This window comes from Cherax quadricarinatus, chromosome 71, assembly GCF_038502225.1.
Source record: "Cherax quadricarinatus isolate ZL_2023a chromosome 71, ASM3850222v1, whole genome shotgun sequence".
NCBI lineage: Eukaryota > Metazoa > Arthropoda > Malacostraca > Decapoda > Parastacidae > Cherax > Cherax quadricarinatus.
The window spans coordinates 9,463,039-9,480,308 of record NC_091362.1 but is presented as its reverse complement, the minus strand read 5'-3'; the positions used below and the strand labels follow the sequence as shown (position 1 = coordinate 9,480,308).

General features: G+C 39.9%; 1 protein-coding gene across 2 annotated transcripts in view; it reads right to left on the bottom strand.

Annotated features, from left to right (window-relative positions):
- The window catches only part of LOC128700274 (lachesin-like), a 245,371-nt gene that overhangs the window by 47,058 nt on the left and 181,043 nt on the right, over positions 1 to 17,270 (bottom strand). For both annotated transcript variants that reach the window (XM_053793331.2, XM_070099964.1), the window contains one exon: positions 10,305 to 10,485. In XM_053793331.2, coding sequence (XP_053649306.2) covers positions 10,305 to 10,485 — 181 coding nt within the window. The remainder of the gene's footprint in view (positions 1 to 10,304; positions 10,486 to 17,270) is intronic.

The window sequence follows — 17,270 nt, the reverse complement described above, 5'->3', positions numbered from 1 at the left end:
ACTCTACCAGCTGCCTGTTGCTTGGCACTCATCTCACTATGTATATCAGATTCAAGAAATTATGGAAATTATATGTAACGGATAATCATATATAACAGATAATCATGTGTAACAGATAATTGGTCTTTCTTGTTTTTTTTTTTTTTTTGTCTTACTTTTAATAATAAATAAATGTTAAGATATTATTATGAAGTCTTAACGATATCTGTCAAGTAACGGAAGGAGGCGGAAAAGACTTCTGCAGGAGAATTTGATAAACACGGGTCATAACGTTTGGCTTGCTGCGAGTTCCTAAATATCCAGAGGAGTTGATAAAATAAACACGTGTGCAGCACTCGGGTATCGTTAATGAGGAAACGTTTTACCATACAGTGGCTTCATCAGTCATATACGAATAAGAATGGTGAAGATCAGAAGGAGTTTGAGGTAATCAGTCCCTCAACCATAGACTCCAGGCTGAAGGACCAATTATCTCAAACTCCTTCTGATTCATCTTTGTATAGGACTGATGAAGTCACTGTGTGGCGAAATGTTTCCTCAATAAAGATACCCAAGTGTTGTACATGTGTCTAATACATGGTTCTCTGAACCATTTATCTACATCCAGCGGAGTTCTTAAAAACCTATGCATCTCAGTTTTAGTTTTAGCGTGAAGTAAGAAATCACATAAAAGAAACACAATCTATGGAGAACAGCTAAGTTAGGATGTTATGAAATGCATTGAGTGATGTTTGCTGCGTCGTGTTCAAGCGCTTCTAGTCAAATTTAAGAACATAAGAACATAAGAACGAAGGAACACTGCAGAAGGCCTACTGGCCCATGCGAGGCAGGTCCAAGTCCCTACCGGCCTAAGCCAATGCACCCAACCTAGTCAGGTCAGGTCACATTGACTTAAGGGAGGAACACGGCAACCGACCTGTTAGCACAAGCTATCAGGTCTAACTCACACCCACCCACATCTACTCATGTATTTATCCAACCTATTTTTAAAGCTACACAACGTTCTGGCCTCTATAACGGTACTTGGGAGTTTGTTCCACTCATCCACAACTCTATTACCAAACCAGTACTTTCCTATATCCCTCCTGAATCTGAATTTTTCCAACTTAAAACCATTGCTGCGAGTCCTGTCTAGGCTAGATATTTTCAGCACACTATTTACATCCCCTTTATTTATTCCTGTCTTCCACTTATAAACCTCAATCATATCCCCCCTAATTCTACGTCTTTCTAGAGAGTGCAGTTTCAGGGCCCTTAGTCTATCCTCATAGGGAAGGTTTCTGATACATGGGATCATCTTTGTCATCCTCCTTTGTACATTTTCCAGAGAATTTATATCCATTCTGTAATACGGTGACCAAAACTGTGCAGCATAATCTAAATGAGGCCTAACCAAGGATGTATAGAGTTGAAGAACAACCTGAGGACTCCTATTATTTATGCTTCTTGATATGAAGCCAAGGATTCTATTAGCTTTATTGCGAACACTTATGCACTGTTGTCTTGGTTTCAGATTACTGCTAACCAGAACTCCTAAATCTTTTTCGCAATCCGTAATATTAAGATCTACATTATTTAGTTTATATGTGGCATGGTTATTGTCCTGTCCAACATTTAGAACTTTGCATTTGTCTATATTAAACTGCATCTGCCACTTCTCCGACCACTGCATCAGTCTATTCAAATCTTCCTGGAGTGCTCGAATGTCCTCGTCAGAATGAATTCGACGGCCTATTTTGGTGTCATCGGCAAACTTGCCGATGTCGCTCTTTATGCCCTCATCTATGTCGTTTATGTAGATTGTGAACAGCAGGGGGCCCAACACTGACCCCTGTGGAACACCGCTCGTGACGCTTCCCCACTCTGATTTCTCCCCATTTATGCAAACTCTCTGCTGCCTATTTGTCAACCATGCCTCTATCCAGGAAAAAATTTCTCCTCCTATTCCATGTGCTTTAATTTTCCTCAATAGTCTCTGATGTGGGACCCTGTCAAAAGCCTTACTGAAGTCCATATACACAATATCATATTCATTACCATGATCTACCTCCTCAAATACCTTAGTGAAAAAAGTTAATAAATTCGTAAGGCAGGAACGCCCCTTTGTAAAACCATGCTGAGATTCGTTGATTAATTTATGCTTTTCAAGGTGGCTACGAACTGCCTCGGCAATTATTGATTCCATAAATTTTCCCACTATGGAGGTTAGGCTTATTGGTCTATAGTTCGAAGCTAAGGACCTGTCACCTGTTTTGAAAATAGGTATCACATTTGCCATTTTCCACTTATCTGGCACCATGCCAGTTTGTAGTGATATGTTGAAAAGATTAGCCAAAGGTGTGCTAAGCTCCTCTTTACATTCCTTTAGAACCCTTGCATACAGTTCATCAGGGCCTGGGGATTTGTTAGGTTTTAATTTATCTATTTGCCTAAGGACCATGTCACTTGTGACCCTAATAGTGCACAGTTTATTATCGTCCTGTTCTACATAATTTATCATTACTGGAATATCGCTGGTATCCTCCTGTGTAAAAACTGAGAGGAAGTATGTGTTAAAAATTCTACACATTTCCTTATCACTGTCAGTGAGCTGACCCGAGGAACTTTTGAGTGGGCCTATCTTGTCCCTGATCTTACTTCTGTATACCTGAAAGAATCCTTTTGAGTTAGTCTTCGATTCTCTTGCAACTTTAACCTCATAATCTCTTTTTGCTTTTCTAATTCCCTTTTTTTATTTCTCTCTTTAACTGAATATATCGATTTCTTAATTGCCCCTCTCCTCTTTTGATTTGCCTATATATGCCTCTCTTTTGACCAATCAGATATTTTAATCTATTGTTCATCCATTTAGGATCATTTTTGTTTGATCTGATTTCCCTATTTGGAACATAATTTGACTGAGCAGCTAGAACTATGCCCTGGAAAGCATCATATCGGCAACCATCACCACCTACCTGACCCCTAGTCAGGTCATTCCAGTTCAGCCCACCTAAGTAATTTTTCAGTCCTATGAAATCAGCCAAGCGAAAGTCAGGGACGGAGACTTGATTGCCATTATTAGGGGAATTCCATGATATGTTAAAACTGAGTGATTTGTGATCACTCTCCCCAAGCTCATCATTAACCTCAAGATTATTAATTAGTGTTTCCCTACTGGCAAGAACCAAGTCAAGGAGGTTATTTCCCCTAGTTGGCTCTGTCACAAACTGTTTTAAAAAACAATCCTGGATCGTATCAAGAAAGTCACCCGACTCTAAATTTCCTGTCAAATTGCTCCAGTCAATCTGTCTATAGTTGAAATCTCCCATTAGCACAACATTTTCGTATGTAGATGCCTTACGAATTTCGTCCCATAGAAGTTTACTGCACTCCCTATCAAGATTTGGGGCCCTGTAAATCACACCCAAAATTAGTTTTTCTCGGCCCTCGAGAAGCTGTAACCAAACAGATTCAGTGGCTGACGCTTCTAATTTAATATCTTGTCTAACACAACAATTTAAATTGTCTCTGACATACATCGCTACTCCACCACCTTTCCTGTTGACCCTGTCAGTGTGGAATAATTTATAGCCTTGTATGTGACATTCAGAGGGCATCTCTCTATCTTTCAGATTGAGCCAGGTCTCTGTTATAGCAATAATATCTATGTTTCCTGCACTTGCAATTAATCTTAGCTCATCTAAATTTGGTGGATGTCACTATCCACGACTATCCAAAGTGAAGAAGGATGCACAGGACGGCCAAGATAATTCTTAGAATGTGTAGTGAAGCTAAATACAGTAGAATATACAAGATACATATTATACTGTGTTGCCAACAGCAAAATCACTAGTAAATAAGGTTATTTAAGGTTCGTGACCACTTGCTCGTCTAATTTTTTTTTATTAAAAATAAAATTCACGAATATAGTAAAATATTAAGGGTAATCCGGTACTTGCTGATATTAAGATATTTGTAGAATAATATCTTAAAGTAAATGACTACGTGGATTTTGGCCCTCGGAACTAAGAAATTAACCATATCTTTGTTGTTGGAAATTTCCACAACTCGAGCCTGACTTCGTGTAGTCTAGCCGCCTGAGGCCCAGATAGAAAAATAAACTAATACTTAACATTAAGATGCTTTTCTTAGCACTTTCGATTGTTTACTAATTGTGGCGCAGAGTAACTTACAATTTATTCGACGTTCGTCACACAGCTGCTGGTATGCCACGTCGACCAGCCAACTGGCAATTCAAAATGGAGCAGTTCTAGGTCCACTGCTCTATTAACGTTATAGTTCAGTCAATCAGTAGCGTGAGAAGTGACCCTCCAGCACAGCTGAGGTTGTGTTTTACAACTTTGGTGTGTGGAAGACGCTCTGACAAGCTGATCATATACACTCAAACTCTCTCTTCATTATTCTGAAGTGTTTAACCAATTGTTATGAATGATATACTGTCGATTGCTTGAGTTGATTTCTGTCTTGAGTTACGGCCAGGTACAACAGGTAACGTTAATAGGGTTACAGTGAATGTTACGTTTAATCAATGTGTTTAACACTTGGAAGTTATAGTAAAGGTTAAAGTCTCTCCATACGCAAGCACTTAATACTAACAAGGTTCTATTGCCGATGCAGTTCCAATGGCATGAATGTTACAAGAATAAGTGAATACGTAAATCAGAAAGCACTACCAAAAATTGAAAAGTAAAAAATGGCAGATAGAGTTAAACATCTATAAATATTTGGAGTATAGCTACGAATCAACATTTTCAAAAACAAAGCACTTAGCATCTTCACCATTCCCAGAGAGAACACCACCATTCATCGTTGATTGATTCTACCCACTACCGACCAGACGGACGACGGCTTCCATCACTTCACTACCACGGTCAGCTGTCATTGACGAAGGTGTCCTCGACACGACAACAGATAAAAAAAAATCCCCTGGAAACCCCACCCCATCAGGAATACAGACAGAGTGGGGGGGGGGGGTGTTGCAGTACTACATGTGAGAGACGAGTCACGTTTACATCGAAGAAGCTGCAAAAGACTTGGAACATCAAAATTAAGAATCATAAATACTTTTGCAGAATAACTAAAACACAGAATACGTGAAACTGCACCGGACACGCACTCGCATGCATTAAACAAGGACATTGACTCGAACATGAAAATGACAGGAGACAGTTATGTCTAGACTCTGCAGCATCTTTTGTCGCAGATATCAGCACACAACAGATTATTATTATTATTATAATCAAGGGGAAGAGCTAAACCCGTAGGATTATACAGCGCCTGGGGGGGATATGGAAGGCATTCAGGCTTAATTCGGGGAACTGGAGCACAGATCCAATTCCCTAAATCAAGAGCCCCTCACCAACATCAAGGAACCTTCCCTGAGGGGAGCACACAACAGAGAAATTAACATTTTATGGAAACCTGTAACAAAAAAAGGAATAACAGAAGAACTGATTACCAGGATCCGACCCACTCGGCCCAGATGTAGTCTAACATTACCTGACTTTCATGGCTGAGCACCTCGCTTATACATAATGCTAATAGGATACCTCGCCAACAAAGGACCTCGCCTTCGCGCTACACCTGACGTAGCTACCTTTCTGCACTATATGTCACTATTTATCGATGTATTTTTTATTTTTCCTCTATACATTAAATCTATAATGCTTATACTGGAGCTCGATAAAAGACGGTAAACTTTCTTTCCACGACTTCCTCCTGTTTAGGTCTCCCGACAGCTACAACCTTCTCTTCAAAGTGTATAGGAAACCTACCAATAATAATGATCTTATACACTTCTAATCACACCATCATATCCGTACTTAGAGAGATGTCGAAATTTGTTTCTTCTTGAGAGCTTTTCCCATCACCAGTCCTTGTTGCTATCAAGAGGAATGTACCTACATAACACACGCCTACATAATCTACATAACACACCACCCATGTGCCTGTTAGAAGCAGTATCAATATTTCCACCGTGAATATATCCTCTTTCTCAGACCTCACTGTGAAACGTAGCCCCACACCTCTGTCTTCCACAACATCTTCTGTAGTAGTAATAGCAGTAGTGGTAGTAGCAGCAGTAGTAGTAGTAGTAGTAGTAGTGGTAGTAGCAGCAGTAGTAGTAGCAGCAGTGGTAGTAGCAGCAGTAGTAGTAGCAGTAGTGGTAGTAGCACCAGTAATAATAGTAGTAGTAGTAATATGTATTTGTAGTAGTAGCAGGAGCAGTAGTAGCAGAGGTATTAGTAGTAGCAGTAGTAGCAGTAGTAGTAGTCGGAGTACTGGTAGTGGTAATAGTAGTAACCGTAGTAGTAGTCGTAGCAGTGGTGTTAATCGTAATAGTAGCAGTAGTAGTAGCAGAGGTATTATTATTATAAATAGTAGTAATAGTGGTAATCGTCGTAGTAGTGGCAGTAGGAGGGATGAGAAGGAGGAGCAGTAGTAGAAGCAATAGTAGGAGCAATAGAAGAAGCAATAGTAGAAGTAGTAGTAGAAGCAGTAGTAGAAGCAGTAGTAGAGGCAGTAGTAGAGACAGTAGTGGCACTAGCAGAAGTCGAAGAAATAAAAGCAGTCGTAATAAGGTTCCTCTTTTGAGTGCGGGTTTTTATGTTTTTGTGAAACGTAATATGTCAAGTGTAATGCTATCCTCGGTCATGTTATCATAACATGTTAATTATAATGTTAACTTCCATCATGATATCGTAACATGTTAACTGTAAAATGACCTCGGATATCTCATCATAAAATGTTAACTGCAACACTAATCTCGCTCTTATTATCACAAAATGTTAATTAAAAGGCTACCTGGAGGGTGTTCCGGGGGGTCAACGTCCCGGCGACCCGGTCCATGACAAGGCCTCGCAGTGGATCAGGCCTTGATCAACCAGGCTGTTACTGCCGGACGCACGCAATCCAACATACGAACCACAGTCAGACACTGACTTTAGGTGTCTGCCCAGGAGTCTATTAGTAATCCCCTTTAAGTATGCTGGGAGGCAACCGAACAGTCTTGGGCCCCTGACACTTATTGTGTTACCGCCTTGTGTACTCACATCCCTGCACTTTATTGGGAAGATGCTGCATCGTCTACTGGGTCTTTTGTTTTCGTAGGGAGTGATTTCTGTGTGCAGATTTGGGATTAATCCCTCTAGGATTTTCCAGGTGTAAATTATGATTTATCTTTCTCGCCTGCTCTCTAAGGGGTGTATGTAATGTTAAAATAACATGTTAATTGAACCTTTAACCTCGGTGATAGTATCATAAGATGTTAATTTTATTGATAACGTCAGTCATGTTATCAAATACGTTAATTGTAATGCTAATCTCAGTCATGTCATCATACCACGTTGATTGTAATGCTAACCTCGGTCATATCATCATAATATGTTAATAGTAATGCTGACCTCGGTCATGTCATTATGACATGTTAATTGTAACACCAATCTGCTCATGTCACCATGACATGTTAATTGTAATGCTGACCTCCGTCTCATCATCAGCTGAGAGTTATTTCACTGATGACTTTGTGCAACATGTAATGTTAAACAATTATAAACACAGTTAAATCAAAAAGTTTAGTAAAACTTTCCATGTTGATGATATATATTGAAAAAAAACAAGTGAACTGTTGACAGCCATCTTTTTGCCCACTTTCCTCCCTTTTCCTCCTCTCCTCTTTCCTTTCCTCCTCTTCCCTCCCCTTCCATCCATTTCCCCTCCATTTCCTTCCACTAATCTGTGTTTTCCTTGTCTTTCGTCCACTTCTTTCCACTTTCCTAGCCTTCCCTTCCCTTTCTCCCCTTCCCTTCGCTTCACTCCCTTCCACTATATTTTGTTTCCTTCAACGTTCTTTCTCTTCCTTCTTGGTCCTCCCGCAGATCAATCATCCCACACAAACAGCGCAACATTTTCACTTGTTCTTTGAAGTCGATACAACAAAGAGACTTCCATATATACTGCAATACTCCTGAGGTATTACTACTGAAAACTGTTCAGTCCCGTCCTGGTGGCCGTTGTTAATCAATGAATATTTCGCAGATATTCAAATATTCGCTATCAATTGCTACTATGTTAATTTTCAGATGGACACGGACATTATGATCCGGTGAAGATCTACCAGGCTGCAACATTCTCGTCCATCATACTCCAGGCGCTGTACCTCATACCACCAATATACTCCAGGCGCTGTACCTCATACCACCAAAACTCAACTATTGTTAACCGGTTACCTTAAAGCCTTTCTTATATAATAATGTAGACAGTACCAGCACTCGCCTCCCAACACTCTCCATGACGTGCCCAACACTCTCCATGACGTGCCCAACACTCTCCATGACGTGCCCAACACTCTCCATGACGTGCCCAACACTCTCCATGACGTGCCCAACACTTTCCATTACGTACCCTACTCCACTCAGCAACCTCGGATTTATTCAGTCTCTTAATTCTGAAGAGTTTTATTCCACATATAGACAAGAAAAATAGCAACTGAAAAAAATCTAAGTATTTTTATCTTATTTCATTCTTTCTACAGGTCCAGTTTTCTCAACAACTCACCGCTATTGTAATTAAATGAGGACTTTTTTTTCTTTGTACATACTTAGACTAACTTTTTCCTCTTCATAAAATTTCCAACACTCTTGGGGGCTTCCTTTTACTTGCATATAATTTACTCACCCTTCAGAGACCATCAGCAGATACATTTGTTCCTAAGTTATATATTTAACTTCTTCTGTCTCCTTTATTCGCTTTTAGGTTCTGCATCCTTGCATAGTTTTTGCATTGCAAAAACTTATTATGTGTTAATCTTCTTTCTCTGATGTCAAGTTTCCCTCACGATTCCATCAGTCAATTCTGTTTTCCTCTGTACCTGCCATTCTGTAACCAAACACCACTGTAGAATGTTTAAGTCATGCATTTTTAAATCCATAATACACCTTTTTGACATTCTTCCAATCTAGCTTAAATGTTTTGCAACTGATGCTCATACCTCTCATTAACAAACCACTTAATTAATTAATTCTCTTTCAATTATCATTTACTAACATCCTGCTACAGTCCTTGTATATGTTTGTCTCTCAAATAAAAGCATGAACATAAAACAATCTAAATTTGCAGTATTTTATACTCTCAAATAACATACAAGACTCCTCTCATTACACAGTTCGTCATATCTCGTACGCTTCTGGTTGTATTTTTTAATTGTATTTTCTGTTGCCAAAAATCTTGGAGGAATCGCAACCTTGTTTTAATATTGCTTATTTGTGGTCAAATGTGCATTTTTATAAAATTATAGTCTATCATAACCCAGCCTATACTAACCTAATTAAACCTAACCTGAACCTAATCTAAAATAAATTTACATGTCCTTTGGAAGTTAGAAATATCAGTAAGAGGTATCCCCCACATTCCATAACCCGAGCCCCTCAGCAAGAGACATGGATGTTATACCTTAACACTCTCAAGAGGCAAAACAGCTGATAACTAAAATACATGGTCTTATCTTGGGTATCTTTACTAACAGATGGTTCGCCCACTAGGCGCTTAATTAATAGAATTAATTCGAAGACATGAGAGAGGAGGGTTATACTGTCGACAAGCAGATGAACAAGTCACTTAAGCAGCCTCTTGCTTTTTTTATTTAGAGATCTTTCTCACGCCAGAAGTTTCATCAGCTGCATATAAAATCACGAGAATGGAGTCTTGTATAGTGTAGCCAATGGAGAAGGTAGTGTTGTAGTAGTAGACGTGGCCACATATGTGAGGGACCCACTACTGACTACGTCTACAATTGCTGCAACACTAAATTCCTTGTAAGAAATTAGAGGATGCCTCTACAACTTAATTGTTAATCTCTGACCTACCTTATGTGCCTGACCTGCTTCGTCCCACCTACTTATGTTCATGTCTACTACTGCTGCATCGCTCCATCTCTTCTACTGGCTCCAGGATAAAAAGCTGTGTTTTCGTGTTCCTGGATGATACTGATATAGCCCTTGGTGGACCTTTTTATCGTGTTCATCAATTTGTAACTGTTATACATTTTTGCTCTCAAGACAACGTAGTGGCCTGAATGTAGATTTCTTTAATGTAGTAAACTTTGGCTTTTTATATTCAATAAATCTACCTAACTAAATTTGTCAAACTTCACAATGGCATGAATAGGTAAGTTTTGATAATTTTTCAGTTTTCTATTATATATTCATATTTTACTATTATTACAATAATTTATTTATTCATTCATTTGAAACGCTCTAATAAAAGTAACCTTACTGAAATGTAAAAAAAAAGTAATAGATACACACCTGACACCACCTCTGGAAGTGTTGTAGTTGAGTTTGTTGTTGTCGTGGTACCAGGCTATCTGGAGAGCCGTGGCGGTGGGCACACCAGACACACGACACTGCAGTTCTATAGTGGAACCCGTCCGGTAGAACTTTTCCTGCAAGACCATCCCGCGGCCGTCCAGGATCTGCACTGCTGCCTCTGATGGGAAAGCCACGCATAAATTTTGATCGTTAATAACTATTATGTGAAAATATATATATGATGTTATTAGTGTCATAACTGATCAATGAACAGATATATCACACGTGAACGAAAAATAAATCATATACTCGAATTTCTTTTTTTTATATTTTGACCTCAAACGAAAACCCTCTAAAAGCTACTTAAGAGTTTGGCCGATTGAAACCAAAATAGAGAGATTCTTTTTAATACTCCATGCTTTATTTTCTGCACATGTGGAATTTGTCGCATTAAATAAATTAAAATGTAGAATTGTGGGAAAATCAATCATCTATTTTCCTGCCAAACTCAGACATTCTTCTAGCAACTGTAAATTAATTATACGTCTAATTTAGTGATGAAACCTCTATATGTTAATGATATATCACTTCTTATAAGAACTTAGCTAAGTTAAAGTTTGACATAGAGCAAGATAGTTTAGTATCCACTATTACTTTTAATCCCAGCTTACACAAATTGAATCCAGGAGTACCCACGTGTGCCACCCACCAGGGCAAGGAGGCTATCCACGCCGTTCATCGAATAACCCCGTGTACAAAGAGAGTGTAGACGAACGAACTCGGCCTAGTCACGCCGGTCTGCTAAAAGCTGAGTTCAAGAGGGCGACTTACTCTACACTAGGCTAGTACAGTGAAGAACATTAACATTCGCTAATTACATTACAACGTGAATGAGACTACTCTCCGCTGTCACAGTATGTAAGGACTTAGTAATTTCTCTCCTATACAAAATCCACGCAGAAGTATCAGTGACTCAAGACATTTATTGTAGTGTTTAACTGAGGTTACTAACCTACAGTGCTTGCTGACAGCACTATTGAATGCGCATTTATATGTACACTACTGACACTGCCCACGTGTGAAGGGTCTTCCACTACCCTTCAGTTCTTGAGAGATACTACTTCACTGGCCTTCACTGCACTGTGTCGAATCAGAGGTAAACAATCCAGTTATCTGGAAATGGCAGCTTTCTTGGACTGGATTTAACTAATGACTTGATTGGATAATTAACTCTGGATTGGATAATTACCCTCTCTTCTACACAAGAATAGTTAACTTCAACGAAAAGTCCAAATGGTTTGTATACTGACAAGATAAATATAGCTCCTCTTTCTCAGATTCAAACATAAATCATGCAAATTAAAATGATAAGATATCGATAAATGTACCTGCTTGAGAAACAGATAATTTTACAGACAGTTTGATAAAACTTACATATCAACTTTTGGATAATGAGAATTCTTCAAATTTACTCCACAACAGATGCCGCTTAGACATGTACTTTATGTTCCTCCTGTTTATGAGACACATGGTTCATTAAGTACTTGTGGGTCTGCAGGAAAAACACCACAGTTGTAATCTGTCACACTTTATTAGCAGCAAAGCAGCTGAAGAAAATAGCTGTAGTACCGAGTCCTGTCACTTTGTGTAGAAAATATTATCTCAGTTGGAAGTTCATCCAATATCTCAATTTCATCTTGACCTGAGTAATTTCTCCAGTGGTTCAGGAACTGAATTTCTTATTTATTTCATTTTCGCAATTTGTTTATTAGGTATCCCAAATGAGTTGCAATAAGAGGATGCCTGAATTTTCATTCATTTTCTTTAGGTATGTGTGAAGGGTCACCTTCCAGAGGCTGCCTGATATTTTTTGCATCTTCCTCCAACTTTTCGCTTTTATTTTATTTACAACTTATCGAATCAGTTATAGGGATCAAATTGAATAACCAATTTGAACCCACTTTCAGCATCCTAGAATGGTCTGGATAACTTTCAAAAACCTCAGCGGCGTAGCCTCAAATGTTGAAAAAGGTTCCTAAAAAATACGATTATAAGAGAAAATTAAATTCTGATGTGAAGTGCAGATTTAACAATTTTATGTGTAAAATATCGTGATTTTTTCATTTTCGTTAAATCACTTGAAATAATTTTTTGTTCCTGAATGCATGATTCACGCCGTTATTGGGTGCCATAAAAATCATTTTGTGAATTTTATCGAGTGAATAGTGATAATTTTATTTAATAACTAAAAAAAAATTCTGTTTGTAATTAGCTTTAAAATATTATTGAGGATGTACAGTGGACCCCCGCTTAACGATCACCTCCAAATGCGACCAATTATGTAAGTGTATTTATGTAAGTGCGTTTGTACGTGTATGTTTGGGGATCTGAAATGGACTAATCTACTTCACAATATTCCTTATGGGAACAAATTCGGTCAGTACTGGCACCTGAACATACTTCTGTATTCTATAAGAAGGATGACGCCCCATGAGTTTAGTAAGTGTACATTTGATTTTTTTTTTTTTCTGAAAAAATGATAAACTTTGATTCGTTGGAATTACGTCAATTACTACAGAATGACTTTTCTGATCAGCTTCAAACTTTTACCATTGGTGGACATTATTAAAATACAGTTTGTCACTAACTTTAAACAATGTAAATATAAATTTTTCCACATTCATTAAGCAAATTGTTTCAAACGTCATGACTAGAGAATGTCACGTTCGATCGCCTTCAAACCCTAAATACTAGTAATAAATAACAAAAAGGCACAATACCGTGACTGGAACGATACACAAATAACCCGCACATAAAAGAGAGAAGCTTACGACGACGTTTCGGTCCAACTTGGACCATTGACAAAGTCACAGTGTGACTTACATGAAGTGTGACTTTGTCAATGGTCCAAGTCGGACCGAAACGTCGTCGTAAGCTTCTCTCTTTTATGTGCGGGTTATTTGTGTACCTAAATACTAGTGTATCTTAAAAGTATTTTGTATCAATTTTGGGCTGTATCGGTGCAAATTTGCCATATTTTAAAAATATTTCAAATTGAAATTTATAAAGTCATCCCAAAAAATCAAAATCCGACGTTTTCTGGTGTATTTAGGTTAACGAGGAGACACTTCTATTTTTCGCAATATACTGAGCAATATTTTCGTTTCTGTCTCATACATTTTTTAATTACTCTACAACATATTCGATCTGCTACAAATTTTAAACGCTTGTGCAAAGTATCTTGAACAAGGCTTATGGGAACTTTTGCATGTCTGGCTGGCCTATACACAATGCTACATAGGTCATTGCCAAAATTTTGCTTCCCTGTTATAGGTGGAGTCAGGTTCCTCCGATCAACACTATTGTATCCTGGAAATAAATGGTACAAAATACCGACACAATGGAAAAATAAACACATAAATAGTATAATGTGATCCTTTACTGACAACGTTTCGCCCACATAGTGAGCTTTATCAAGTGACAAACAGATCTGTTTGTCACTTGATAAAGTCCATTGTGTGGGCGAGACGTTGTGTGGTTATGTGTTTATTTTCCACTTTTATTTCGAAATGGTGCAGTATTATTACACTTTATTGCTTTATCTTGCCTTGATCCTACTGAGTGTCTCTTGATCCAAGGAACTGGATTTATCTTCCCCTTGTTTTGATATGAATACCTCTCTTTCCACAAGAGCTACATGACAGCTACAGGTTTAGCATTTCCATCTAATTAAAATACAACAACTGTAAACATTATCCATCTTGAATAACTGATTCATCATATGAAATGATATAATGTTGTGTTGGTTTAGGCTGTGTAAACACAAACTTTGTGGGATTCTGTGCAAAATCTGGAAAATACATCTCTTCAGCTCTAAACATTTAGTGCTTATGTTTTCGTGCTCGGTATTATAATCACCCCCAAGATCTTCTTCTTGAGTGAGGTTCGCAGTCTGTGGCCACCTAGACTATACTCTGTCCGCGGTCGTCTTTGCTCTTCCCCGATCTTCATGACTTTGCATTTGGCAGGGTTAAATTCAAGAAGCCAGTTGCTTGACCAGGCTTGTAGCCTGACTAGTTCTCATTGTAGTCCTGCTTGATCCTTGAGGGATTTGAGTCTCCCCATTAACTTGACATCTCCAAACAAGAAGATTTCTGAGTCTATTCCTTCCGTTAGGTCATTCACATATACCAAAAACAGCACAGGTCCTAGGAATGACCCCTGTGGAACCCCGCTTGTCATAGGCGCCCACTCCCTTGTCACGTACCATGACTCGTTGTTGTCTCCCTGTCAGATATTCTCTGATCCATTGCAGTGCCTTTCCTGTTATGTGTGCCTGATCCTCTAGCTTTTGCATTAACCTCTTGTAAGGGACTGTGTCGAAGGCCTTTTTGCAGTCCAAGAAAATGCAGTCTATCCACCCGTCTCTCTCTTGTCTTACTTCCATCACCTTGTCATAAAACTCCAGTAGGTTTGTGACACAGGATTTTCCTTCCCTGAAACTGTGCTGGTTGTCGATTATAAGTTTGTTTCTTTCCAGGTGTTCCACCATTCTCCTCCTGATGATCTTCTGCATACTATACACGTTAGTGACACAGGTTTGTAGTTTAATGCCTCGTGTCTGTCTCCCTTTTTAAAAATTAGGACTATATTGTTCATCTTCCATACCTCAGGAGTTGCCCAGTTTCAATGGATGTATTGAAGATCTTTGATAGTGGCACACACAGTATTTCTGCTCCCTCTCTAAGGACCCACGGAGAGATGTTGTCTGGTCTCACCACCTTTGAGGTATCAAGTTCACATAACAGCTTCTTCACCTCCTCCTCGGTTACGTGTACTTCATCCAGCACTTGTTGGTCTACCTCTCTGTTCTGAATTCTAGGAGTCCTACCTGTTTACAATGTAAATACTTCTTTAAATCTCATGTTGAGCTCCTCACATATCTCTTGGTCTTGGTCTGACTTGACTTTCGATGCCATGTCATTCTCATATTGTCGATGAGCCTCCCTTCCTAACTGTGCATATTCGTTTCTGGCTCTTCGGCCGATCTCTTTATTTTCCTGGGTCCTTTGTCTTCTGTACCTTTTCCATTCTCTAGTGCACCTAATTTTTGTCTTGGGTGAACTAAGGACTCGTTCTGGTCTTCCCATTATTTCTGTTTCCCTTGGGAACAAACCTCTCCTCTATTTCCATGCATTTTGTTGTCACATAGGGCATCATTTCTTTTGCTGGTTATCCTGCCAGTTCTCTCTCCCACTGAACGTCTTGCAGGAAATTCCTCATGCCTGTGTAGTTCCCCCTTTTGTAGTGTGGCTTCATTCGTCTGGCCCTTCATGGTTGCCCCTCCATTTGTAACTCTAGTATGTGTTCACTGGTCACTGGCTCCGATGGATCTTTCATATGTGATGTCCTCACTATCTTCACTTTTCAAGGTGAATACTAGGTCCAGTCTTGCTGGTTCATCCTCCCCTCTGGTAGTGTCCCTTACGTGCTGGTACATGAGGTTTTCCAGTACCACCTCCATCATCCTAGCCCTCCACGTTTCTGGGCTTCCATGTGGCTCCAGGTTCTCCCAGTCGATTTCCTTGTGACTGAAATCACCCACAATCATGAGCCCTTCTGGCCACTTCAGCCAGTGTGTCAACCATCGCTCTATTACTCTCGTCATACACTTCTTTTGGCCTCCTGCCGTTCTGTGGTGGGTTGTACATCACTACAATTGCCACCCTGGGACTTCCAGACTGTAGTTTTCCTATTATGTAGTCTCTTGCTTCTCCTTTGTCTCCTCTTTCCAGCTCATCAAAATCCCATTGATTTTTGATAAGCAGTATCACTCCTCCACCCTCTCCGTTCCCTCTGTCTTTGCTCAGGATCTGATATCCCGTTGGAAATATGGCATCTGTTGTCATTCCTGTGAGCTTGGTTTCTGAGAGCTATGATGTCCGGTGATGCCTCTTTGACCCTCTCGAGCCACTCCTCCCATTTATTGGTTATTCCATCAGCGTTTAAGTACCATTCCTTCAGTTTCCTCTCCAACACTGTGTTATGGGAGTGGGTCTGTGGGTGTGCGTGTGTGTGTGTGTGTGTGTGTGTGTGTGTGTGTGTGTCTGTGTGTCTGTGTGTGTGTGTGTCTGTGTGTGTGTGTGTGTGTGTGTGTGTGTTTGATGCGTGTGTGTGTGTGGTGTGTGTGTATGTGTGTGTGTGTGTGTCTGTGTGTGTCTGTGTGTGTGTGTGTGTGTGTGTGTGTGTGTTTGATGCGTGTGTGTGTGTGGTGTGTGTGTATGTGTGTGTGTGTGTCTGTGTGTGTCTGTGTGTGTGTTTGATGCGTGTGTGTGTGGTGTGTGTGTGTGTGTGTGTGTGTGTGTGGTGTGTGTGTGTGTTTGATGCGTGTGTGTGTGTGTGTGTGTGTTTGATGCGAGTGTGTGTGTGTGTGTGTGTGTGTGTTTGTTGCGTGTGGGTGTGCGTGCGTGTGTGTGTGTGTGTATGTGTGTGTGTGTGTGTGTGTGTGTGTGTGTGTTTGATGCGTGTGGGTGTGCGTGCGTGTGTGTGTGTGTGTGTGTGTGTGTGTGTTGCGTGTGTGTGTGTGTGTGTGTGTGTGTGTGTGTGTGTGTGTGTGTGTGGTGTGTGTGTGTGTTTGATGCGTGTGTGTGTGTGGTGTGTGTGTGTGTGTTTGGTGTGTGTGTGCATGTGTGTATGTGTATGTGTGTGTGTGTATGTGTATGTGTGTGTGTGTACTCACGTATTTGTGGTTGCTGGGGTCGAGTCACAGCTCCTGGCCCCGCCTCTTCGCCGATTGCTACTAGGTCCTCTCTCTCCCTGCCCCATGAGCTCTATCATACCTCGCCTTAAAACTATGTATGGTTCCCGCCTCCACTACGTCACTTTCTAGGCTATTCCACGGCCTGACTACTCTATGACTGAAGAAATACTTCCTAACATCCCTTTGATTCATCTGAGTCTTCA